This window comes from Equus przewalskii, chromosome 5 (assembly GCF_037783145.1).
Source record: "Equus przewalskii isolate Varuska chromosome 5, EquPr2, whole genome shotgun sequence".
Lineage (NCBI taxonomy): Eukaryota > Metazoa > Chordata > Mammalia > Perissodactyla > Equidae > Equus > Equus przewalskii.
In genome coordinates this window covers 7,952,791-7,977,853 of record NC_091835.1, presented here as the reverse complement: position 1 = coordinate 7,977,853, position 25,063 = coordinate 7,952,791, and the positions used below count along the sequence as shown (strand labels likewise).

Genomic DNA, 25,063 nt, shown 5'->3' with positions numbered 1-25,063 from the left:
TCCCCCAGCCCCGCTCCCTGTGATTAGCCATGATCCCCACTTCTTGTGGACCCTACTGAACTATACAGAAGTATATATGTAGGGGCCCGCCCTGTGTAGTGCTTGGGTTCAGTGTGCTCTGCTCTGGCAGCCTGGGTTCGTGGGTTCAGATCCTACATTACTTGTTGGTCATGCTGTGGCAGCAACCCACGTGCAAAGTAAAGGAAGATTGGCATGGAGGCGAGCTCAGGGTGAATCTTCCTCAGCAAAAAAATGAAAAGTATACACTTATATCTGTGTCTACTTTATATTCCCCCTAGAGGGAATACGCCATCACTCTAGTTATGAATCTTGCTTTGTTTCATTTACTGGTCTATGTTCCACCTCATCACTTTTCATGACTGCATGGCATTCTTTGCTATAGACATAGCAGCATCTATTTAACCAGTCCCTTCTTGGTGGACACTTAGGTTATTTCAAGTGTTTTGCGATTACAAAGAAGGAGGCAATTAACACCCACCCACATACGAGGTTATATGTATATACATTTTATCTACAGCGTAAATCCCTAAAAGTGGAATTGCTAGACAAAAGGTGTCTGCATTTTAAAAATATTTTTGATAGATATTGTCAAATCACTCTTCAAAGAGGTTGTACCAGTTTACACTCCCGCCGGCAAGGTTGCATGAGGTGCTTCTAATACACTCCTTCTGCTGTGTGTGTGTGTGTGTGACACAAGTAAACAGTGACTACCTGCCCCATACAGGCCTGGTCAGAGACCTTTTCACAGCTGACATCTCCAAAGCCAGAAGTCAGACTGCCTCCCTCCCTCCCCTCCACCCCAACCCCAGGGGCCAACCAGCCACAGCTTCCGGCTGGGCTGGCCGAGTTTGTCTCCTATCTCACTTCCATCCCTTCTTCCTTCTGCCTTCTCTCTGCCTCCACCCCAGTTCAGGTCTTCATCCTCCATCTCCGAGTCTACGGCTCTGGTCTCCCCATAGGATCTCATGTCCCCATACCCCTGATTTCGTTTCCAACGTGCAGCTGCCAGCTTTGAGCACATCTCTCTCCTGTTCGCTATCCTCTAGTCTCCCTAAGCGGCACCCACAGCTCGCGAGAAAAAGCCCACGCCCTGGGTCTGGCTATGCATCCGCATTATCTGGCTTCTCCTGCTTTCTACAGCATCATTTCCCCTTTCCCGCCTTGTGTGCAATTCCAAAATTGCTATCATTGCCCACTCCCCGGGCTGTGACTGGCCCCTGACGCTCTGGCGTCCTTTCCTGATGAACCCACCCGCTCAGGTCACCTTCACCTGAATCCCTCTTCCTTCCCAAACTCCTCAGAGCCTCCACCCCACAGGAAGCATTTTCCAATCCCTTCACGGCTGTCCCAGGGGGTCAGGTGTCCTCTGCGCTCCCGCCTTCTGTGTAATCACCAGGTTTTAGACAGTCTGTCGGGTGTCTTTCTCCACACTAGAGTGAGTTCCTTGAGAGCAGAGACGCGGCGTAGTCATGGCATGTCCCCGGGGCCTGGCACCATGCCTGGCACACGGGAAGCACCATACGTGTGGTTGAGTTGAACTCTGTGGGCAAAGGATGTGTGGGTAGCCGTGGTGTGGAAAGGCTGACTGCGGTCTCATTCACAGCCGGAGCCCTGCTGACTGCGTGCCTGGGCCTCTGGGATGCAAATCTGGGGGAACCAGTGTTTGCATGGAGAGCAGGAAATCGAGCAGGACCCCGAGGAGGAGGGGGAGGGGGAGAGGGAGGGGAAGGAGGGCAGAGGCAGGCAGACCTGAGTATCTACCCTGAGAAGGCTGGGCTCCACCTCAGACTGGGGCTGACGGAGCTGAGTGTGGGCACCGCGGGTCTCTCTTCCCAATCGGCGGTTCCCCGGCGCTCTGCTACCAGGGAAAAGTTGGGGCGGGGGCGGGGGGAGTATCATATACACTACAAGCTCCCTCGGAGACTTGGGGGGCAGCTCAGCACCTGGGGCACCATGAGGCAGGCTTGAGGCTGGATTCACAAGGTAAGGGGATGAGAGTGTGGGAGGAAGAAGGAAGGTGGAGCTGGGGGGACAGGGACCAACCTTTGGGAAGGGCAGGTCTTCCTTCGCCCCAGTGTGTGTTGGGAGAGCAAAGGCTGCCCACCCCCGGCAGAGGGGTGAACGATGCTGGCCCTCATCTCTCCAGCCCCCGAGGCGGGGGAGGGGGCCGGGGGCGTGTGCCCCACGGCAGGCGGGGCGGGCCGGCTCTAGGGAGCCCGGGCGTCTGCGAGGACAGAGAGGCCTCTAGTGGCCACCGCGGGAATCAGGAGAGGGCGGGCCGGGAGGTCACTTCCTGCCCGGGCCTGGGGCTGCCCAGTTTTGCAAAGGAAGTGCTGCCAGGGCCGGAGGGGCGGGGGCAGGAAGTGGGCCGGAGGCTCCTGCGAGGGCGCGGCCAGTGGGTACCCAGAGGCCGCGGGGGGTGGGGGGGACGGTGGTGGCAGGGAACGAGACCGCGCGCCCGGCCCCACCCGGTCTCCCCAGAGCCCCCGAACTTCAGCCCGCAGCCCCTCAGCCTCGTTCAGTTCCCGGGTTTGCCGCTGAACTGAGCTTCCGCGGAACTCGGCCTGCTCCCCACCTCCCCGCTCTGGGGCCCCACCAGCCCCTCCCCGCTCCGCTCCAGGGCAGAAACCACACCCCTCCCGTCTCCAAATACCTTCCAGGGGCCTCCCCTAGGGACTCAGCTCAGCTGTGCTTTAGAGCTAATATTACTGAGTCCTCCGTGTGCGAGCACTTAGTCAATTCTGCAAAGAGGGCGTAGCTCCATTTTGCAGATCTGATAACTGAGGCCAAGAGGTAGGATCATTAAATAGTACAGCCCGATGCACTCAGCTCTACTCAAAGCTGTGGTTAACCGTGCACATTCACACTTGCAGGCCCCTCCTACTAACATCCCCCTCCCTCCAAAGGGTTTGTCGAAGAGGGGTGTGGCTGCATGGGACACAAATTGCTCCCTCCACTTCAACCTCCGCCAATAACCACAGAGGCACTATAAGGGATCTGGCTTTCTCTTTAGTTCTCATCACACTGTGGGGCTCTCAGTGACAGAGAAGGCACTTAAAACAGGAAGGTCACCCGAATCAGGCCAACCTTGTCCTCCCTCCCACCCACAGCTGGGGGAGGGAGGGGAATGACAACTCCACTTGCCATCCCCCTTGGCACTAGTATGTGGGTCCCCTAGGGGGACGGTCCCCAACCGTCAGGCCCTGGGAAGAGACCCAAGGCCTTGACCTCCAGACTCAGCATTCGGGGGAGGGGTTCCAGATAAAGGAGTCAGAGCTGGAAGGCAAATGTCCTGGGAGCTGCCCCCAGCCAGCAGGGGGCGAGGCAGGGGGCTGCAATGGGTGGGTTGGCACAGGGGAGGGGGGACACCTTGGCCAGGCTTCCTAGAGACCCCCCAAATCCCACAAAAGGGTCCCACCTCCTGCAGATCCCCTGAAGGCACTGGTGAAGTATGGGCTGGGTGGAGGAGGCACGATCAGGTGGTGCAGAGACCCCCACACACTCAGCTGGTGGGCCTACCACAGTGCTGGCCACAGAGAAGGTGCTCAATCGTGTTTGGAATTAACGAATGGAGCGAAGTGTGTGTGTGAGGGACAGAGGACAGGGCCTGGGGCCCCTTGGCCCAGCTTGTTTCATTCAGAAATTAGCAGTTTAAAAAAAGGTAAAAATCCTTTCCAACTCTCCCCCCAATTTATGGGCCCAGGAAAGGGGTGAGGGAGGGGTGTATCTAGCCCAACCCTTCCCTCTTTAAAAATCTATATACACATATACATATTTATATGGCACCGAGAAGAGGTCCTACCTGTGCCCCTGCATGTGGAACTGGGGGAGCCAAGCCCCAGGGCCCTGGGGTGGTCAAGGCAGACGTGAGGGGGTCTCGGGTGAGCTGGGGAGCAGCCCTCAGCTACTGCTGAGCCCAGAGAAGCTGGAACCTGGGGTCCTGAAGGACAGACCCTGCTGCCTTCACAAGTGGTGACAGCTCTTGTCCCCTCCCCCCGCCGTCCGCCTAGGCAGAGGAGCGGGGGCTGTGTCAGCCCCAAGGGAGGAGGTGAGAAGACTGGTTCCTTCCCCATGAGGCTAGACTGCAGCGACCTGGAGACTGTTCCAGAGCTGAAACGATCGTGGCCCCAGCCCGGGAAAACCAGGCCAGAAAGAGGGCTCTACGCAAGGCACTTGTGTCCACTGTTCCCAGGCTGGCGGTCCAAGGCGAGGGGCAGCGGGAAGCCGGCCCCTCCCCCAGGCAGAACCGGAAAGGGCCAAGGGGCCCAATTTGGCAGCAGAGAAACATGGCAGCACAGAAAGAGAGAGAGAGGAAGGGGAAGTGGCACGCAGGACCCCACAGGTCCCCTGAGAAAGAGGAGGATCTAAGGCACTGACACGGGGACCCGGGGGCTCATGGCCCTCGGTGCAGCCTGCTGCCCCCTTCGAGGCCTGGCCAGGCTGGTGGGGGGGGGGGGGCGCCCACTTCCCCATGGCACTGAGGTGGTGGTGGCGGCGGCCGCTGGGCTTTCTTAGGGAAAAGTCCGCGTGTGAGGGGTGTGGGTGGCAGTCAGGGGCAGGTCCTGGCCCCAGGGCACCTCACTAGCTGCCGGGCCGTGGCTGCCTGAGCACTGAGTACACGTCGTCCACGCGGCTGAGCTGCTCGAAGAATGGCAGGAGATCGTGGAGCTCCGTGTCACTCATGTTGTCAAACCATGAGGCCACTGGTACCTGGGGAGATGGGTGAAGGGCGGTGAGGGGAGCAGGTGGCCCTGCTTGGGTGCAGGAATGGGCTGACCCCCCGCTTGGGTGTGGGGCACTCACGGCGTTGTCGGGATGGAAGACGTATGAGGCGGGAGAGTTGTCCAGGATGAGCACCCGCCGGAGGTCTCGGCCCAGCCGGCTCAGGTCCTTCACGTAGTTGCCCCGGTGGAAGACGCAGGACTCCCGAAACAGCCGCGCCCGGAAGGCCCCCCACTTGTCCAGCAGGTCGGCGACCGGGTCTGCATACTGGGGCGGGGGGGGGGGGTGGGGGGGGTGGGGAAGGTGGGTCATCCAGGGCCAGGGCGTCCCTCCAGCCCCGTGCTGGAGGCGGATGGGAGGCTGGGCTCCCGGGGCCCTGGCGGGATGGGGCTCACCTTGGCCAGGCTGGCGGTGAACAGCACACACTCGAAGAGCTCGCCCATCCGCTGCAGGAACTCATCGACGTGGGGCCGCTTCAGCACGTAGACCTGGGGGGCGGGCTGGTGAGGGGCTGCTGGCTGCAGGCCGGGTGACGTGGGGTGGGGTGGGGTGGCTGAGGGCTGGGAGGGAGCCGGTGGAAGAGGCAGAAGAGCACAGGACCGGGGCTGGTCCCATGGCCTTCGGGCTCTGCTACGGAAGCCACCACCCCCCTGGTGGGAGAGGATCAAAATGAACCTGGACTCCTGGCTTCGGGCCCTACCTCACGGGAATCAATTCTCAGTTCCTTCCCCACCATGGCCTCAGCCAAGTGTAGGGACCTGGGGGACCGCCCCCTCACCCCAAGGCTGCAGGGCACCGGTCCCCGAGCCAAGTAATGGAGAACAGGCTGGACAGCACACAACCTATCCTGAATTACTTGAACTGGGTCCCGGGCAGGGTGGGGCAAGGGGGCGCTGAGGAGGAACCCCACTTCCTACAGGCCTTAGAGCAGGGCCAAGTCCCTGAGGATCTGTGTAACCTCGGGCAAGTCTCACACCCTCTCTGAGCCTCTAACATTCCACATCTAAAATCCCAGCTGGGGCTCTCAGGATTGGTGGGAGGAGCCTGGGGTCTGGAAGGCAATGCCAAGCCCACCGCCTCCCGGGATCCTGGCCCCTCACCTGGTGGACCACCCCATCAATCTCCACGGGGATGATGAAGTCGGCATTGTTCACTGGCTGTAGGGGGAAAAGGGCGGCTGGAGCTGGGGCAGGGCCTGCAGAGCCCACCCTCCCAGGCCAGGACAGGCCCCCTGGGAAACTGGGCTAGGGGCTGCTGGGCAGGGCCCACCTTGAAGGAGCTGTGCACCAGGGTCTCGTCCAGGTCGATGACCACGCAGATCTTGTCCGAGTCCTGGGCCTTGGCCTCGGGAAGCAGGTACTGGACTGGGGTCTGCTGTGGGGACACGTGGGGCTGGCTGAGGGTGCCTATCTCAAGCCCCAGTCACTTCTCCTACACAAGTCTGCCCTCCCCCAGCCTTCTACCTGGGGGGCCACAAGGATGGTGACAGAGGCCACCCCCCCTCCCCCAGCTCTGCCCCTGCCCGCTCTGCTGCCGGGCTCTCCAGGCCTCACTTCCCCACCAAGGGAAACCAAGGCGGGGGAAAAGCCCCCACTGAGAAGGGGAATTCAGACTTTCCTTGGCTGGGGGGTACCCAGGGGTCTTGGGGGGCTCATGGCCTGGCTGGGCGATGCCGCGGAGGGGTCGGTGGGGGGGGCTTCACCCTCCTCAGTACCTTCCAGAGCCTGCAGGCGTGTCATGTAAAGCCCCTTTCCCTAACCCCCTCCGGGCTGAGGCCAGGTGTCCCCGCAGCCCCCACCTGGCCGCCACGCACCTTGGGGACGGCTCCGTTCTCCTCCACGAGCAGGGGCGCCCCACTGTGGGCCGGCAGGGCCTCCCCGTCATCGCGGCAGACGCAGCAGAAGAGTGAGTGGAAGATGCCCCGGCTCCGGGGCTTCTGAGAAGCCGCTGACTTCTGGTCACCTGGAGCGGGGAGGACCAGGGTGGGGGCGTGCACAGCAGCCGGCGGAGGCGCGCACAGGTGCCCCCTGCGAACCCCCGCGCTGACACGGTGTGGCCTGGCCGTCCCACCTCATCGCGGGAGACAAGCTGAGGAGGCTCAGACCCTCCTGAGGGTGTTGGCTCCAGGCCACCCCTCTGCTCCCCACAAGTCGTCCTAGTGGGCGCACAAAAGTACCCATGTTAGGCGTGGATTGGCTGGAAGGAGTATAGCGATGGTGCTTTCTCTTTTCCTAGGCTCCGTCGTTGCGGAGGAGTCAGTCCCCCTGGGGGCCCCTCCTGAACCCCCTTACCTGGGCGGCCCCAGCTTAGTTGCGCCCCTGCCAAGGAGGCCCGGAGCCTGGGGCCCTGCGGCCCGCTCCCGCCCTCCTTCCATCCTCTCCGCCCCCGTGGGTCCAAAGTCCTCCCTGAAACTGGGCCCAGAGGAAGGCAGTGGGGACCTGGGGCCAGTGTCCGGCGGCCATCTGCCGGCCCCGCCTCCTCCGCCCCCGCCCCGCCCAGACCTCCAACCTAGAGCCTGGCGTCCGCCGGCTGATTGACGGGCCCACCCTCCAGCCGCCCCCTGCCCCCGGGAGAAGCTAGGCTCCGGCCAGAGGTGGGCAGACCTGGAGGGACATCCTAGCCTCTGAAACCAACACCGGGAGGGGAGGGGCAGCCCCCCAGCCCAGCCCCGCCAGCCCCGGGGCGCCGGGCCGAGGTGGGCGGCGGGGCTTCCCAGGTCGGTGCGTGTGTGCGCACGTCCCCACCCGACACCCGCATCTCCCCGCGGGCGCGCAGGCGACCCTTAGAAGTGGGTGCCCTCTTGGTGCCTCTGAGGTGCCCGGCGCCTCCAACGCGTGACGCGGAAGTTTGTAAGGAACGTGGCTATGTGTTGGCGGGAGATCCTTCCAACCCTCCCCAGCTCGCTGTCACCTCGGCGCCCCCTCCTGCGACCCGACCAGCCCGCGGCCCAGAGGGGGCGGAGTCTCAGCGGGTGGCCCGAAGGCGCCCTCTCCGACCCCCCCTCCCAGCCCCATTGGCGCCAATGGGGGGGAGGGGGCGACTCTCGGGCACCGCTCACTGCCAGTCCGGGAGACCCGGAAGGAGCGCCCTCTCTACCCCTGCCTCAGTTTCCCCACCTCGAACAGACACGAGCGCCCGAAAGGCGCCAGGCCCCGCCCCGCGTCTCCGAGCCTCCCCAAGTTCAAACTCTCACCCCGCTCGCTCTCTGGCTGGAGCTTCGGGCCCCACCAAGGCGGGCGCGCGGGGCTGCGGCGGCGGTAGCCCCGGGGAGGGTCCCGGCCCTGTCCTCGGCCCTCCCGCGGCGCCCGGGCTGCGGCCCCCTCCGCCCGCCCCTGTACCTTTGCCCCGTAGCGGGCTCCGCGCCTCCTCCTTGCTGATCTGAGTAATGACTGCCGAGCTGTCCATGGGGCCGGGCGCGCTCCGCTCCGGCCGGACTCTGGCCCGGGTGCCCGGCCTCCCCCCCGGCTCGGGCCGGAATCGGGGCGCGGGGGGGAGGGGAGGGGTGGGAGGGAGGGATCCCCGCGAGCTTCAGAGGGGAGGGGAGCCAGGTTCTTAGGGGGAGGGGGAGGGAGGGGGTGCGGAGGAAACTTTGTTACAACATGGAGTTTCCTCCCCGCGAGGCGGATGCAAACATGGAACCCGGGCGCCGTTTCAAGGCTCCCCCTTAAAAGGGCAACGGCTTCGGCGTGACCTGGACTCGGCCGCGGCTTTCATCACTTCTGGGGCCGGCGCGGCTCGGCGGGCGGGGAGGCGGGCCCCGCCGGGTTCCTGCCGCTCCAGGGGGCGTCGCCTCCCTTCCTGCCGCCCGCCCGCGGGGCCGAGCCTCTGCGGCTGCGTGGCAGGACCAGCACCCTGCCCACCCAGCCCGAGAGCCAAGGGCCGGGGCCCGCCCACGCCGGGGAGTGCCCGAGGGCCGCGCGGCTCCGCCTTTGCGCGCTCCGAGGGTCGCGGACCGACCTCTTCCCGGTTTCCCCATCTGGGAAATGGGCATAACGCTGTTTGGTCTGTAAAAGGGATCTTCTTTCCCATAGTCGCAGGGGCCACCTCGCGGGGAAGTCGTGAGCAAGCGAAGGCTGTTTGCGACCTCCAAACTGCTGTGCAGATCCACACAGTTATGCTCTTGACCAGACTGTGACGCTCGCCACCCACTCCGGGCCAGGTGACCCGCTCTGTAGAGCGTAAAAATTCCAACTCCCTGCCACGGGATGCCCCCTGTCGACCTCTCCCAACTGCCCCACCTGGCGCTCCGCAGTCCGACCCCCCCCCCCAGTCGCGCCAGCCACCTGGCGTTCCCACCAGGAGGAGCCAAGCGCCTCGACGCCTCAGGGCCTTCGTAAGCGCTGTTCCCTCTGCCTAGAACACGCTTCTTCCCCCTTCTCGGAGCCAAATCCCACCGACCTCGATGAAATGTCACCGTCTCCAAAAGACCTTCCCGACCCTCTCCTTTACTCCACACGCCGGCCACTCTGTGATTAACGGGGGTGGGAGGGGTGCTCTCTGGCGGGGCCCGTACACAGTGGGCGCTCAGTTCCTGCGAGGCCAATGCCCGACCGTGGGGACCACAGCCATCAACCGTTTGGAAGGTTTTAAAACAGCCGTTCCACCCGGATCCGTGCAGACACCCCGGGCCGGCGCGGCGTCCGCGCTTCCACGCGGATCCTTCACGAGGGAAACTCCTGCGTTATGTGCCAGGAGGTCTACGGGTGCGTTTCTTTTTTTTTCCCCCTGTTTGTGAAGTTCCTTCCATTCGTCGTTACTATTTTGTGTTCACAATTTTAAAAATAATAATAATAACGCCGAGCCTGACGAACACGCCCCAGCACTTCCTTCCCCCGCGGGCCGCAGCGGCGGGCGGGGCGGGCGCGTCCTGTCCCGTCCGGCCGCCGGGGCGAGCGCGGCGCACGTCCTCGGGGCGGCGGGGGGCGGAGGGGAGGCCCCGCGCGGGGCCGGATGCCGAGAGCGGCGCCGCCTGGAGGCGCGCCAGGGTCCTGCCCTGCGACGGGGGCCGGGAGGAGGTGGGCCGGGGCTGCGATCGCCCCCAGGCTAGAACCCACGGCCCCCCTTCCTGCGCTTAGGGCGCCCGCACGGCCGCCATATCGCATTTAATCCTCATCGTCGCTTACGTGTGGCGAGCGCTTAGTCTGGGTCCCTCATTTCCTTTACTCCTCAGAACGACCCCCTTCTTATCCCATTTTACAGATAAGGAAACTGAGCTCCCAGAAGTGAAGCGACTGGCCCCAGCGCTCCAGCCAGGGCGGAAAGGGCATTCCGGCCACCCAGCGGAACCCCCCTCCCCTTCGGCCCGGCCCCAGGGCGGGGCCTCAGCGTTGTCTCCGGCCGCCCAGCCCGCGCTGACCCCAAAAGGAAATGTGTGGCGTGGGGCTGAGTGAGCCCCTGGCCTCGCCCCTGATCTGAGCAGGCCGGCTCGCCTTCCTCTCCCTCCGTTTCCCTTTGTGAAGGCTGGAAGCTGGCCAGTTGTCCTCTTGAGGGTCAGAGGAGCTGAAGCGGGGATAGGGCGTTGGGCAGGGCCGCTGCTCCCCGCTATTCCCTTCACCTCCCACCTCCGACACACACCCATCGCCCCCTCCAAGACTTTGCTGGTGCGGGCCTCCTCCCCTGGGAGAACTTCCCTCCTCCTAGGCTGCCAGGCACCCCGAGGTGCACCTTCTGCCAGGGCAAGGTGGTTGCCTTGAGTCAGGAGGCCCAGGGTCTGGGGATCTGTGGGGACAGAGGAGCTGGTGGAAGTGTTCTGTAGGGTTGGGGGGGGGGGGGTGTTCACAGCCGGCTGCTAGCCCTCTCTACCCCAGCAGCAGGGGTCGCCTTACCCACAGTTTATTTTTATCTGTTTCATGGGTTTGCACCCCAGGAGGAACAAAGTCCTGGGCGCCGTGTGTTTCTGCCAACAGTGCAAGAGCGTCTTTTCCATCGAGCACCTCAGCTTCCAAAGGAGGTTGGTAAAAAAAAGCCCCACCCATGCAGGGCGGGGCAGCGCAGAAAGGCAGGGCGCCCTCGCGGGTCCTGGGGAGAGTCAAGGTGCCGGGCCACGCCCAGCCAGGGAGGCGGACACGGAGCATCCCCTCCCGGCTCAAGTTAGAGCTGAGCATGGGGGCTGGGAGGACCGAAGCTATTATGGGGGTCGGGGTAGCTCTCTGTGGGGTCTCCCTGCCCTGAAAGGACTGACCTTGGCCTGACCACTCATGGCTCACCCCTCGCCCAGGCCCAAAATAGCCCCTTCGCTCGCCCTATGGTCCCCTCCCCTCCCGCCTTCCTTGCACTCAAGCTCTCAATTCCAGGCTTAACTGTTCATATGACCAACCTGCCGTTTCTCTGGGATCCCCGGTCCTTCTCCACGAGATCTAAGAACTCTCCACAAGGTTGCATGTCACTACGCTTTTGCACACACAGATCTCCCCTTCCACCTCTGGCACGCTCATCCCCGCTTGGCATCCCCCTTTCTCTATTCAGCTTTGGAAATCCTTTCCAGGAGATAACTTCTCTGGCTTCTGCCTCACTCTTTCCAGGTGTGCCCGAGACGCACTTGGGTTGTTCCCTCGTCCCACCGCATAGTGTTTGGTTGTGTCGTTTACTTAGCTGTCCCCCCACTGGGGTGTGAGCTCCTTGAGAACTGACATCTTTAATTCAGGACTTTGCCTTCCTGCCCCACGTCTAGCACAAAGCAGGGGCAGACCCCAGGGGCGGGGAGGGGCTTCAGCGGGGGGCGGGGGGGGCATCTGCAGGTAGCAGAGGGGTCTGGAAGATGCCTTCCTCCACTACCCAGCTCCCATCTGTCCCCTCCTTCAGCTCGCCCCATCTTCTCCAAGGCCAGCCCGGAGAAGGGGACTGGGCGGCCTTCTCGCCCAGGTACCCTCTCTCACTGTTGCTCTGGTTGAGCCAAGACCCGTCCCACCCCGTCCTCCTTGAGGCCCCACTCGCAACGTTGCCCTTTTAAGAAAGAGGAAATTCTTCTCATAAACAAGCGCCCCAACCTGAGCGCGGAGCTCGGGTCGCCGGACCCCTGGGAAATCGGGGGTGCTCCGGGGCACAGCGCCCACTCCAGGCTCAACCCAGGGGAAAGGCTCGGTGGCCCCTAGTCGCCGCCGCTCTCCACAGCTCCCGGCCTGGGGTCTGCGGGCCGGCAAGAGGCTAGAGGAGGGACTTGGGGGAGCCTAGAAACCGCCCAGGGAGCGTCTGTAAAGTACAGCCCCTGCACGGGGCGAAGGGGTGCCGGGCCGCTCCCAGCGGTCAGGGGGTTCCCCGCCCACACAGCGCCCGCGGCCCCCTCCGCGCCTGGGCGGATTCCGAGGCCCCAGGGCGCGAGGCCGGAGCGCCCGCCTTCTCCTCTTCAGCCCGGAGGGGTGAGGCCGAGGCTGGGAGTGTCGGCGCTCGGGACCGTCCCTGCCCCTAGGGGGAGCTAAGAGTCAGCGCGGAGGGAGCGTTAACTGCACGGCGTGGGAGTCTGGGCCGCCCGGTCCCCTGGGGAGATGACAAATGAATTGGGCCTCGGAGGCAAGGACTCTTGGGATCCTTCTGACCTGGCGCCTGAAGGGAGGAGAACCGCGCCTCGATTTTACTGCCTGGAAAATGGGTTGTGGGTGGGTGGAACAGAACGGCTGAGGCCACTCCAGCGAGACCAAGAGCAAACCAGACATTGCCCTGCTCTTTGGGACAAGAAGTGAAGTCGAATTTACAGAGCGTTCATCCGACAGCGCCAGTGGGGAGCCTGTGTTCCGCCCCACACTGGGGCGGTCTGTCAGATCGCTCCTATAGGTGCTCAATAAATACTTTTGGAATGTTTTTTTTTTTTTTTTTAAGTCCCGAGTGCCACGTACTGTGTTAAAGTGCTTTACATCCATTGCAGGATTGGTGGTGTCCCCATTTTACAGATGAGGACATTGAAACCCAGAGGTTAATCAGTTGTCCGAACTAGGAAACAGCAGGTCTCTGTGGAACCCAGGCTGCTCCACGCCGTCTTGCTGCCTCCACCCCCGCCTCCCCCCGCCCCCCATCCAGCACCCAGTCTGCCGCACCCATGCCACCCACTCATGCCACCGGCAGCCAGGCCCCGGGGTGGGAGTTCATCCGGAGGGCTCTGGCTGCTCTTCAGGAACCCCGTACAAGAAGCGCTGGTGGGAGCTGTGGGCCAGAAGGGTGGCTCCGTGGGCGATTGAACAGGTCCAGACCTGGGGGAGGGGCGACCGTGAGGGGCGGAGAGCGGGGACAAGGCCTCGGGGGAAGCCCCGGTGCAGCCCCCTCCCGTGGCCTCCTCTCCGGGTCTCCCGCATCCCCAAGGCCCCCCGCAGACCCTGCAGTACCAGGTAGGTGGTGAGGCACAGGTAGGCCGCGGCCAGCAGGGCTACGAGGCCGAAGTAGGCGGGGTGGGGGAGGCTGGGCAGGTAGCTGACCACGAAGTAGAGATTGATGGCACAGACCAGCGCCATGATGAAGGAAGTGACGATCTTGCTCAGCCTGGGGGACAGAAGGGGGCTCAGGACTGGCTACATCTCCTCCTCCTCTTTCTCCCCAGTGCCCGCCGCCAGCCCGGAGCTGGGGCGGGAGAGAGCGATGGATACACGAGCTGGCTTCTCCGGGCTGTGAGACCTGGAGCAGCCCCTTCACCCACTGCTGCCTCTTGGGTCCTCCAGGCTGCACATTTGCAGGATTTTGGCAAGAGCAGAGTCTGAGACAAGGGCGAGGAGCTCAGGCTCCAGAAACAGCCCCCACCCCTGGATTCCAGTCCTGGCTCCCCTCCCCCACCCCTTGCTAGCTGTGTGACCCTGTACAAGTTCCTTAACCTCTCTGAGCTTATCTGGATAATGGGGATAATGGTAATTCCTACCTCCTGGGGGCTCTGAGGATCAAATGCAGTAATGCCAGTCCAGTGCTTGGGCCGGGGAGTACTCACAGGCCATTGGCAAACTCCTGCATGATGGCGGGCATGCTGGTGAAGGTGAGGATGGGCAGCACAGCGAAGGGAAGCTGGGGAGGAGCGGGAGGATGGGGCTGAGGGACCCTGCCCTCGGAAAACAGCGCGGAGGGGAGGGATGGACGGGGAATCCAGTCCTCCTCTGCCTGGCTGTGTGCCCTTGGGCAAGTCTCCTGACCACTCTGAGCCTCAGTTTCTCCATCTCTGTGCCCTCCAAGATTGGGGGGCTCCAAAGCAGGAGAAAGTGTTCGGGGCTCTGCTCCCAGGCTGCCTGAGTCTGCATCCAGCTCTGCCGCTGGTCACTTAACTACGTGCATCAGTTTTTCAATCTGCAAAACGGGGATAATGGTGGATCCTACCCCCTGGGGTGGCTGTGGGGATTCTGTGAGCCTTGCAGGGGGGCTCAATATGGGGGATGGCTCTGCTTCCCGTGTGGCGCCGCAGGGGAAGGGGTGGTAGGGACCCCCGCTCACCAGCAAGCTCTGCAGCACGTTGAGCAGGTCGTTGAGGCCTGACAGGTCTCTCACGTCCCTGAAGACGGCCACGAGCACGGTGGGCAGGATGGCGCAGGAGCGAGTGAGGAGGACGCGGGCGAAGCGTGACCACCGCAGCTTCAGGAAGCCCTGGGGTGGGGGGTGGGGGGGCACCTTGGTGGCGGAGTACAGGGCTGGGGATTCCAGAGCAGGGACCCCTGTCGTCCCTCAGCCCATTTCACGCCTGGGGGGACCCTCTGTTTTTCCTTTTCTGATATGGGGGCAGCTCTGACCTTAGTTGGCCCAGAGGGGACAGATGGGGAGAAATTGGGGGGGGGGGGGTCCTTCCACAGCTGATTGCTGAAGACTAAACAGTTTTGGGGAAAATGCTTCTATTAGTCCTGGGTCTGCAGCCTCGGGCCAGTTGCCTCACCTCTCTGAGTCTCTTTTCTCCTCTGTAAAGTGGGCCTTACAATGGTACCCTCTGGGCTGCTTGAAGGATCACCGAGGCCCGTGTCCGAGCCCCCAGTAGTGTGCCCGTTGACCTCGGATAGGGCCCCTGGCCCCCCCGGACCCGCCGCAGGCCCCACCTCCATCACGAATTGTCCCGCGTAGGTGCCGGTCATGGTGGAGCTCTGCCCGGCCGCCAGGAGACCCACGGCCCAGATGTAGAGCGCCGCGGGGCCGAAGAGGCAGCCCAGGATCACGCCCTGGAGGGGGGTGTGGTCAGGCACTTGGCCCCGCCCCCGCAAGGGCCCGCCCGGAGGGATCCTGCCCTCCCACGCCCACCCTTGCGGCGCGCTTACTCCCTGGTAAATGTCCACGGCCACGGTCAGGTTGTTCCTGGGGAAGATCTTGGCGTAGTCCTGGTGGCTGCTGGCACAGATGTTGAACTGCGGGCACCGGGGCAGGAGCAGGGAGATGTGAAGCGCACACTCAGTCTCGTAAAATCAGACCACCAGGCCTTGACCAGGGGTGGAAAAACAGTGGCCCGCGGGCCAAATCCTGCCAGACGTACTTTAGCTAACAATTCTTTTTTCTTTAATGTGAATTTGTTGCTAACATTTAAAATGGAGAAGAATTCACGTGAGAACCCGGTTTCCTGCTTCTCTTGGATTTGTAAGAGCTGGCATTACCGCAAAGAGACAACTGGCTGGCAGTGACGCGAGCTGCCCCAGAGCGCGCTCTCCCTTCCACTGGACCCGCTTCCCACAAATCTACGTCTTGAAGACAAGGAGTGGCCATCCCTATTTAGACCTCTCTCCTTGTGCCAAGGAGCAGAGTGAGACCTGGGAGGGCTGGGACTTCCCAAGGTCACATAGCAAGGCAGTGGCAGTGCCCAGGTCCCTGGAGGCCTGGCCAGCCCTCCCTGGCACAGTGCCCAGCATTCAGCGAGCGCCCAACACCGGCTAGCGGTTGTCAGAACCGGGTGACAGAGCCCCACTCAGAAAGGGAGACGGGCACAGGTCCCACATCTCAGAGAGCCAGGCAGGAGCCGGCTGGCTCCTTCTCTTTGGGAGCCAGCTCAAATGCCACCTGCCCCACCGGGGCTCACGCAGCCCCCTCCCTCTGTGTCAGCACCCCTTTATTCTCCTTCATGCTCTTCCCCTTTGGACTGCTTTGTGGATTTGCTCCTGTCTGCTCACGACCCTCCACATTTAACCTGCAGGAGGGCAGGCTCTTTGTGTCACGGCTGTACCCGCAGGGTCTGGGGCACAGCCTGGTACATAACACAGGCAGTCAACATCGGCTGAACGAGTGCGGTTTCTCTGCTAACTATGGAGATTGTCAGGAGAGAGGACACACGGAAGAGAATGACCGCCTCGCACATTCTGACTCCAGGCTCACACTCAGGCCGGACCTCCCCTGGATCACCCTCTCTTCAGCTGGCTGGGCAGCGCCCGCCCACCCCTCAAGGGGTGGCTGGAGAGCTGGGGCCTAGAGGCTCAGCGCCTCCCTCCCAGTCACCCCCCCCCCTTGGATGTCCATGCCTTGCAGCCCGTGGTGGGGTCCGACCCTCTAAGAGCCCACCTGGGAGGAGTGGTCTCTCCCCAGTGGGGTGGGAGGGGCTCAAGCCCCAGGCCAGGGTCACAGACTCCCTCCCCTAGGGTGCCGGGGTGCAGGGCAGAGGCAGAGGGCTCAGTGGTGTGGCCTGGAGTGCCCAGTCAGCTTGTGGGGCCCGTGGGGGGCGTGCCTCACCACAGCCTGGTTGGTCTGCTGGTAGAAGGCCTGCCCAAAGACGGCCACAACGAAGAGGTTGATCAAGAAGGAGACGGACAGGGCGATGGTGGCCTCGATCAGGAAGTACATGTTGGCTTCTCGGATGTCCGCCCGGCGGGACCGGTCTATCTCTCGAGACTAAGGAGGTCAAAGGGAGGGAAGAGCCAATGTCCCTCAGAGCCACCCCAACATCCTTCACCCTCACACCTCTACCTGTGTTCCCCTCAAACCCCAGTTCTTTCTAAAGCCCCCTACATGGCAGCCAGGGACAAGCCCTTCCTACACCTCTGCCCAGAGGCCTGGTCCACAGTGACCAACCATGTGAGTGAAGGGAGACTGGCCTCTGAGGCCCCTGTCTACCTTAGCCCCTGTCCTGCTCCCCTCCATTTGCCAGGCTCCCTCTTCAAACATGCCCAGTTTATTTCTGCCTCAGGGCCTTTGCACTTGCTGTTCCCTCTGCTTGGAATATCTTCTCCCCCATCGTCCTTCCCATCCTTCATGTCCCAAAGATCACCTCCTTACAAAGGTCTTTCCTGACTACCTTTTCAAAAGTAGCCCCTTCCTCAGTCATTCTCTATCATATCATACTTCTCTCATTTGTTTCCTTCAGAGCATCTTTCACAGCGCATAATCCTTTCCTTCATTTGCGTATTCGCTCGTGGTCTGTCCCCCTGTCCCCTGCCCCCGGGACGCAAGCTCGAGGGAGGCAGAGGACTTGTCTATCCTTTCACATCGACCCCCAGCTCCCAGCACACAGTAGACGCTCTATTATTATATGTTGAATAAATAGAACGACTTCACTTCCCGCCTAAAATCGCGAGGGCAGGACCAAAGGGGCGGGGCTCCAGGCTTGGAGGCGGGGCCCTAAGGCAGTGGGCGTGTCTCCCTCCCTCCCCTCTGCTCACCTTGACCAGCGCCGAGTGCAGGTAGATGTTGTGCGGCATGATGATGGCGCCGACGATGCCCACGGCCTGCAGGAGCTCGGGGTGGCCGCAGCCGGGGCAGGAGGGCAGGAACAGGCCTCGGAGAAGCGGCCCCTGAGCGGGACGGGCCACCACGTACTGTGGGGAGGAGCCTCGTCAGGCCCAGCCCCCGGCGCCGCCGGTCTCACCCCGCCCGCCCCGCCGCCCGGGCTGTGGCCCCGCCCCCAGGCTCTGCAGAAGGCAGAGAGAGGGGTGGTCTTGGTCAGGGGTGTTGCGGCTCTGGCTTCCCACCTCGTAGCCGAAGGTCAAGGCCATGATGGTAATAAGGCATCCAAAAAAGGCTTCCAGCTTCCTCAGCCCTGGAGGGAGAGCAAAGGGGCAGAGCAAAAATACCGCAAAATTGTAACATAAGCAATTATTAAAGGCAGATATCTTGAGCACTTTGTTCCAGGCGCTGTGCCAATTGCTTAACATCTAAAACCTCCTGGAGTCCTGGCCGCAGCCCGGTGACGTCTGTGCTATTATTTCCCCGTATTACAGATGGAGAAGCAGCAGGCTGAGTACTTGCTCAAGGCCACCAGCCAGAGGGCGGGCGCGCGCTGGGAACTCTTCCCGCTACAGCAGAGCGTCGGGCTCCGACCCCGCAGCGCGGTCCCAGCCATGAGGGGCACACCCACCGTAATTATCGAGGAAGAGGAAGAAGAAAGTGTCCACGATGGTGATGAGCACGCCACCCCAGAGTGGGATTCTGAAACCAGAGCGGCCTGGGTCAGCCCAGCCTGCTCCAGGGGTCTGGAATGCCCACCCGCAGGGCTGGAGACTGTGGAATCTGGCCTTCTGGGACCAGGGACCCAAGTGGCCCCAGCCAGCCATGCAACAAGGGAGAGCAAGCGTGCTGGAGCCAGGAAAATGGCACAGAACTTTCGAGGAAAGGCCAAGCTGGGTGGGGGACCAGCATGGCAGGGAGCTTGGGCTGGGTGCTGATGGCTGCGTGGTGACTGACTTCTGCACATCCCAGGTTCCCCAAAGGACACTGGGCAACGCTCTGAGTCAGAGGGGATGCAGGATGAAATGGACACAGGGAAGTACAAGGCCTGGGGGGGGGGGGGGGGGAACAGCAGCTGTCCCCAGCCCTGGAGTGAAGAGCAGGGGGACCCCAGGGCAGTACCGTCCAGCTGAGAGCAGATTGAATGCAATCGCGGTGCCGATGACCTCCTGCATGTCCGAGCCCACGATGGCCAGCTCGATGGTCAGCCAGAGGATGGTGCGGGGCAGCTAGGGGAGGAGGTAACCCTTCGTCAAGGCTGGGCCAGCTGTCTGCCTGTTGTCTTGGCCCTGCCCGCAGCTTTCCACACCTGGCCCTATACTGCTGGGCTGGAAGCCTGTAAACCACATTGTAAGACGGCCTTGCCAGCTGGCTTCCAGTTAGCTTTCGAAGGAGACACTTATGGGAGACTGAAAGGCAGGAAGAAATCATTTTCCCCTGCTTCTGGTAGTGTTTCTGGCCGTGGCAACAGGCAGCCTGGGCCCCCGCAGTGCTGGTGGCCATTTCAGCAGTGGCAGCAAATGATGGCTCTCGGCCTCCTGCCCAGCAGCTTTCTGATCTCTGGGTCCCTCCTCCGCCTTGTTCCTCCAGCCCTTCCAAAACCTTTGCGACTACATCCCTGCATTTGAAATACCTTTCAAATATCTAGCGGTGTAGCTTCTGTTTTCCTACCTGGATACTGACAATAGCCAGTGTCCTCAGTGTTCGCCTTGGCCAATGACCATCCCGACCCAATGCTTACCTATTTTCTCCTTGGCTGTGTCACGCTCCCAGGTGTCAGTTTCCCCTTCTTAAGTGAGCAGAGCATCTCTAACGTCCCTCTGAGTCTGTATCCTATGAGTTTGAGCCTCATTCTGTCACCGACTAACTGCCCCAAATAACTCAAAGGAGGTTTTGGAAGCACTTAACTATTTCTCCAGATTGTCTTTTTAGTTATGTTAAGAGATGCAATCACCAACCACCCTGAACTGGTCCAAACCCTGCCACTAGGACAACTGCACAGATGGGCGGAGAAACGGCCAAGAGTTACCTCTGCTTCATTTTAATGTTAAGATCTCCGCCCCAGGAGGAGCTTAGGCCTTATTACCATAACATGTGATGTAGGTGGAAGCATGTTTTCAAACTGCGCCTGAGGAACCAATACCTGCCTCTCCCTTTTGAATATTCATTCCCCATCCGAAATAAAAGGCCCTGCTTTCCTGTGCTTGGGGAGCCACGGCTGCAGAATTCCCCGCGTTCTCCTTCTTTGCTGCAAATAAATTGTGCTCTGTGTAACGACTAATTCTGCTGAAGGCTTCAATTTCAACTCACCGAGAACGGAGCCCGCTTTGGTTGGGTAACAGTTCTTGTCATCTATCAAATGGGCCCGTGATGCCCCACCTGAGATGATGTGTTTATTTGACCACGGAAGCTATAAATGGCTGTTTGTGGCCTGTGAGTGTTTCCTGTCCCGGCCCACCAAGCTCACCTTAGGGTAGTAGAGATGACAGACCTCGCCCAAGTCCTTTCCTGTCACCACACCCAGCCGGGCAGCAAGTCGCTGGCAGAGTAAACCCAACACTGTGGCCCACAGCAGCACCCAGAGCAGCTGTGAGAAGGCAGGGAGACGCTTTCACCCACAGGGGCCAGTCTCTGAGGACCCTCCGGGCTGGCGGTACCCTCTAACCAAGGACACTCCTTAGGGAGAGAATGGGGGAGATGGAGCCAGAAGACCACCCCCCATACACTCCACGCTCTGGCAGGGTGGCCCTGGAGACCCCTTTCTGGCCCATTTGAACTTAACACCTGCTCCCAGGAACACCAGCCATGCAGGCCTCTCTGGGGAAATGTGTTGAGCTGGGGGTCTCCACCCACTTAGCCCTGTCACCCCCCCTCCCCATGGTGCCCCAACTCAGTCACTTTGAATCCAGCCACAGCGCCAGCCTGAAGGTCCGACTCGATGTTTCCTGGATCCAGGAAAGCGATGCTCATGAGGAAGCCCGGCCCAGTGAAGGCCCACAGCTTCCGAAGGCTGAACGTGCCCTGCAGGTGGGAGTGGAGCGAGGGGGTCCTGGGTACTGGGGTGGGAGCAGCTGGCCATGGCCAGCTCCCGGCTGAGTTCCAATGGGCTCATCAGCCCAGGCTGGCCAGCCCTGCCCTCCATTCCCCATCCTGGGAGCTGCCACCCCTGGGGGTTTAGTGGAGGGCCTGGGGTGGGAGGAACTAGCAGGATTTGCTGAATCACAGTGGGTCCTCTTTCTGCCTTTTTTGGCAGCGTGCCTTGTGCAAGCTCTGATTCAGCAGATCCTTAGAGCCCGACGGGGGGCTTTCCTGGGGTCAAGACTCCGTAGCTCAGCCTCCCCCTCCTCAGCCCCTTCTCAGACCACACGCTCTCCTCTCTGGAGTCTGCTGAGCCTAGCGACCCCCCGTTCCCATTCCAGGGCTTGGCCTGGCAGCCTGGGCATACGCCGAAGATTCCGGCGATGCAGGGTGACAGCATTCTAGAAGCCAGCCTGCAGCCTCTTTCACTTCTCCCGATGCCTCCTGATGTCTGGTCCTTTCCTTCGATGCTACCAGAAATCCTCGAGGCCCCAACCCGAATTCACCCCAGGCCCCTTTCCCCTCATAGGAAAGCTGAGATTCATTCAGAAAGCCACTTGATAATTTTTAGACAAATAATGAGCACCCCAGCTAAGCACTGGGGACAGAAGAGGGAAGGGGGCAGTTGCTACTGTCCATCACTGCTGCTCAGAGCTAGAAAGGGCTTGCCCTGGTCTTCAGTGGACCTCCCTTCTCCAGCCTGTGAGGTCCCACATGATCCTGTCAGTCCTGAAAGAGCCCAGGGAGTTTTCATCATTCCCACCTGTTCTGTGTCCGGGATGGGGATCTTCTCACTCAGGTAGGTCCCTCCGGGAGGTGCTTGCTGTGGCCCTGGGCTGGGTGAGCTGGAGATGGAGCCATAGCTGGGCCGGCTTAGCCTTGGGGCTCCACTGTCACCTGCAAAGGGCCCCAGGAGGCATGGTGAGTGACCTGATTCTTTCCAGTGGCCCAGGGCTAAAGCCATCTGTCTTCCTCTCCCACCTCCTCCTGGCAAAGTGGAGAAATCAAGGCCCAACCGAATAGATGCTCTCGACTGCCATCTGGGGTCCACCACTGCCACCCCTCTACCAAACGTTCCAGAAGATGTGTGGGGAGTGGAGCCTTCAGAACTGCCCTCCTCCCATGCAAGCGCAGATTCCTGAATCCAGATCTCTCTTGCCACAGAGGATGCAGAGAGGGACGCTGGGCTCTGAGGAGGGCACAGCGATGCCGACATGTGTGCCCCTTGCCTCCTCCAGCAGCCAAGGAAGCTCAGGGGCTCCAGAGGCACCCAGATCAGCCACTCCTGTGTGGACGTGGACAGCCCAGCTCCAGGCTGGTGTCCAGAAGTGGGTCACGTCAAGGACTCCCATGGGGGATCAGGGGCTTCCTTGGCCTCCCTGCCTCTCCCTCGCCCCACTCCCCATCCAGGCACTGTCCCTAGAGGGGCTCCTCACCTGTCATGAGGACAGCAGGCTCTGGCACTCTCTGCGTGGGCCCCGCCTGCCCGGCAGCTCCTCGGCCTGTGCTCCCTGTCTGGGTGCTGGTGCATGTGAGTGTGTGAGCCCACACCCTCGACCCATCCTCAGCTGAGCTCACTGGCCTCACAAACGTGGGGCATTGTGAAACACTTTCCAAAGGCAGAAGTGGCCGGCTCTGCGGAAGGCCTGGTTGGCCACGGTGGAGACTTCACTCCCCTCCTGGCCTGAGCCCCACAATATCTCTGGCCCCCTTCCAGGCACCCATGTTCTGTGCCTCCTACGTGAGATCTGATTTCAAGACACTTCCTGCCACTCGGGCATGCACGCCCAGGTCACATGACTGCCTACACACACACACACACACACACACACACACACACGCACGCACGCGCGCGTGCACACACGCACACGCAGATTCTCCTCCTCCCTGATCTGGAGTCCCATGGCCACTAATGGGAGGGAGGGAGTCCTGATGGCTACCCAGGCCTCAGTTTCCATTGAGTGCCTCAGAGGAAAAGACCTTCCTGGCACTGCCACAGGGACATGCTTTGAAGATTCAAGCCAGGGAGATTTGCAGAAAAAGGGGCACTGGAATACTGGTCTTGGTTCTGCCACTGATTCTCTTGCGATTGGCCACCAGATCGTGTCCTCTCTCCGAGCTTCTTTCTTCTGTTAAATTAAGGGCTCAGACGGGCTAAGAGGTCAAAAATTGAGGTGCCCACGGGGGCCGGGCAGGTGAGATAAACTATGAGACAGGTTGGGAGCAAGAAAAACCGTGCCAGCTTAGTGTTAAATAACAAATGATGCTGAGCCTCAGTGTCAGGGGACAATAGGGAGTAGCGGAGACTTTAGCAAAACGGAGGTCACTTACTCTGTCTATGAGTAAGAGGGCAGTGCCTACAGAGTTCCAGCCAATAGTCATGTGGAGATGTGTGCCTACTGTCATCATATCATCTGATTTGTCAAAGTTGCTGGAAAATTTGAAATTTTATGCAACAGATGCTTTTTGAATACTAGGCTCAAAAAAAAGAAAAAAGAAAATATTGTGTAATCTAAACGAAAGCTTCCTATGGGCTGGATTCCACTTGAGGGCCATCAGTCTGTAACCTCTGCACAAATGATGGGCAAGACCCTGCTGCCTCCTGATTTCTTCTCCTTGCCAGCTCCTGTTCTCCTCCACTTCCCTCTCTTAGGATCTTCTCCCCACCAAGCCCTCTCAAGCCCCCTCAAGCTCTCTATCCTGAAGCCTTCCTTCTCTTCCAAGATGATTCAAAACCTGGATTGTCATGGGGTTTCCAACTTCAAAGTCTGAGGCCTCTGGACGCAGAGAAAATAGGGCAGGTCCTCAGGCCCAGACCAGATCCGGGATCGGATGTATCCCGATGCTGAGTCACCAACTTTAGCCAAAGCTTGGGACCAGGGTGCAGGGAGCTTGCCAGGTTCTTGGCTCCTCGTTGATGGGGGAGACTGGAGGGCCTGGAGAGGTGGGGGTGCGGGAAGAGGGGTGATGGTGGTCAGAGGGGAGAGGGCAGCATGGTGGTTCATCACTGTGCAATCCCGTTGCTCAAGGTGCCGTCACTGTCCCTGACCGCTGGGGTTTGCACACATTTCCCAGTTGCCACCTTGGGATCATGCGGGGACGGCTGGTGTGGGGGCGGGGGCCAGGATGATGTGATGGTTCATTTCACGTGTCACCTTGACTGGGCCACCGGTGTCTGGATATTCAGGCAGACATTCTGGGTGTGTCTGTCAGGGTGTTTTGGGAGGAGATTAACAACTGAATCATAGACTGAGGAAAGCATATGGCCCTCCCTGATGTGGATGGGTTCACCCAATCAACTGAGGACCCGACTGGACCAAAGCTGAGCAAGCGACTCCCTCCCTGCCTGTCTTTGAACCGGGACGTTGGCCTTCTCCTGCCTTCAGACTTGGCTCCGGCTGGAACTTACCCCATCGGCTCTCCTTGGTCTCAGGCCTTCAGACCCGCACTGGAACTATATCTACCATGGGCTCCTGTGTCTCCAGCTTGCAAAGCGTGGGACTTCTCAGCCTCCACACTCGTGTGAGCCAGTTCCTTATTGTCTATCACTCTGTCCCTCTATCTGCGTTGTCTATTGGTTCTGTTTCTCTGGAGAATCCCGACTAAGACAGACGTCCTCCTCTTTGCGTCTTTTGTGGGGCCTTACCTATAGGTAAGGACTCAGTAAGTGTAAATGGTTAATGACTGATCAACACCCTGCACGCCCTCTAACTTACGGAAGAGGCAGATGTGTAATGGTTAAGGGCAGAGGTTCGAAAACACACAGATAAGGAGCACAGATTGGTGGTTACCAGAGGGCGAAAGCACTCAGGGGCACATGTGTATGGTGACAGATGGAAACCAGACTCTTGCTGGTGAACACAATGCAGTCTGCACAGAAGTCGAAATAGAATGATGCACACCTGAAATGTATGTGATGCCATAAACCAAGGCGACCTCAATAAAATTAAAAAAATAAAAAGAGCAGAGGTCCTGGGGAGAGTATGAGAGCAAGAAGCCGCATGACCTGGAACGCCAGAAATCTGCATGGCGGGCCCCTGGAGCTGGAGCTTTTGCTGAGCACCGAGCCCTGCATGCACGGGGTGAAATTGCATGAAGCCCAATTCAGTCCAAATGGATCACAGACTTAATTGTAAATATAAAACTTCTAGAAAAAAGTAGGAGACAATCCTTAGGATGTAGGACTAGACAAAGATTTGTTAGACTTGACACCAAAAGCATGAGCCATAAAGTAGAAAATTGATAAACTAGACCTCATCAAAATTAAAAACTTTAGCTCTGTGAAGGACCCTGTTAAGAGGATGAAAAGACAGGGCCGGCCCAGTGGCGTAGTGGTTAAGTTCACGTGTTCACTTCAGTGGCTTGGGGTTCACAGGTTTGGATCCTGGGCGCGGACCTACACACCTCTGGTCAAGCCACACTGTGATGGCGTCCCACATAAAATAGAGGAAGACTGACACACAGATGTTAGCTCAGGGCCAATCTTCCTCAAGCAAAAAGAGGAAGATTGGCACAGATGTTAGCTCAGGGCCAATCTTCCTCACACACACACACATGCACCAAAAAAAGAGGATGAAAAGACAAGCTAAAGACTCAGAGAAAAAAATTTGCAAACCACAAATCTGACAAATAACTGGTGACTAGAAGTAGAAAAATC

At 60.3% G+C, this 25,063-nt stretch overlaps 2 protein-coding genes and 1 long non-coding RNA gene across 9 annotated transcripts; 1 reads left to right on the top strand and 2 right to left on the bottom strand.

Annotated features, from left to right (window-relative positions):
• Nucleotides 1-3,010: 3,010 nt before the first annotated feature.
• CTDSP1 (CTD small phosphatase 1) lies at nucleotides 3,011-8,572 on the bottom strand. Of its 6 annotated transcripts, none has more exons than XM_070618255.1 (7): nucleotides 8,082-8,572; nucleotides 6,557-6,705; nucleotides 6,013-6,114; nucleotides 5,844-5,900; nucleotides 5,139-5,231; nucleotides 4,825-5,010; nucleotides 3,011-4,731 (listed from the first exon to the last, which is right to left on the bottom strand). In XM_070618255.1, exons 1-7 carry the CDS (start codon nucleotides 8,146-8,148, stop codon nucleotides 4,603-4,605), a joined length of 783 nt encoding a protein of 260 aa, XP_070474356.1. In that variant the 5' UTR covers nucleotides 8,149-8,572; the 3' UTR covers nucleotides 3,011-4,602. The 6 variants fall into 6 exon arrangements, with proteins under 6 accessions (XP_070474356.1, XP_070474355.1, XP_070474353.1 ...); XM_070618254.1 differs by having other exon boundaries at nucleotides 6,013-6,117; nucleotides 8,082-8,546; XM_070618252.1 differs by having other exon boundaries at nucleotides 5,139-5,303; nucleotides 6,013-6,117; nucleotides 8,082-8,480.
• LOC139083228 (uncharacterized) lies at nucleotides 7,237-12,537 on the top strand. Its single transcript, XR_011539776.1, has 4 exons — nucleotides 7,237-7,336; nucleotides 8,775-9,446; nucleotides 9,943-10,693; nucleotides 11,545-12,537. It is a non-coding gene; the product is annotated as an uncharacterized lncRNA (long non-coding RNA).
• Nucleotides 12,538-12,572: 35 nt separating this feature from the next.
• On the bottom strand, nucleotides 12,573-22,181 carry SLC11A1 (solute carrier family 11 member 1). Of its 2 annotated transcripts, none has more exons than XR_548007.2 (15): nucleotides 21,843-22,170; nucleotides 21,170-21,303; nucleotides 20,227-20,349; nucleotides 19,796-19,915; nucleotides 18,451-18,557; nucleotides 17,960-18,030; nucleotides 17,574-17,641; nucleotides 17,265-17,420; nucleotides 16,339-16,497; nucleotides 14,946-15,032; nucleotides 14,730-14,849; nucleotides 14,140-14,289; nucleotides 13,580-13,719; nucleotides 13,056-13,209; nucleotides 12,573-12,923 (listed from the first exon to the last, which is right to left on the bottom strand). XR_548007.2 is itself a non-coding variant. In XM_070618251.1 (15 exons), exons 1-15 carry the CDS (start codon nucleotides 21,847-21,849, stop codon nucleotides 12,819-12,821), a joined length of 1,635 nt encoding a protein of 544 aa, XP_070474352.1. In that variant the 5' UTR covers nucleotides 21,850-22,181; the 3' UTR covers nucleotides 12,573-12,818. The 2 variants fall into 2 exon arrangements, 1 of the variants encoding a protein (XP_070474352.1); XM_070618251.1 differs by having other exon boundaries at nucleotides 13,646-13,719; nucleotides 21,843-22,181.
• Nucleotides 22,182-25,063: the final 2,882 nt, after the last annotated feature.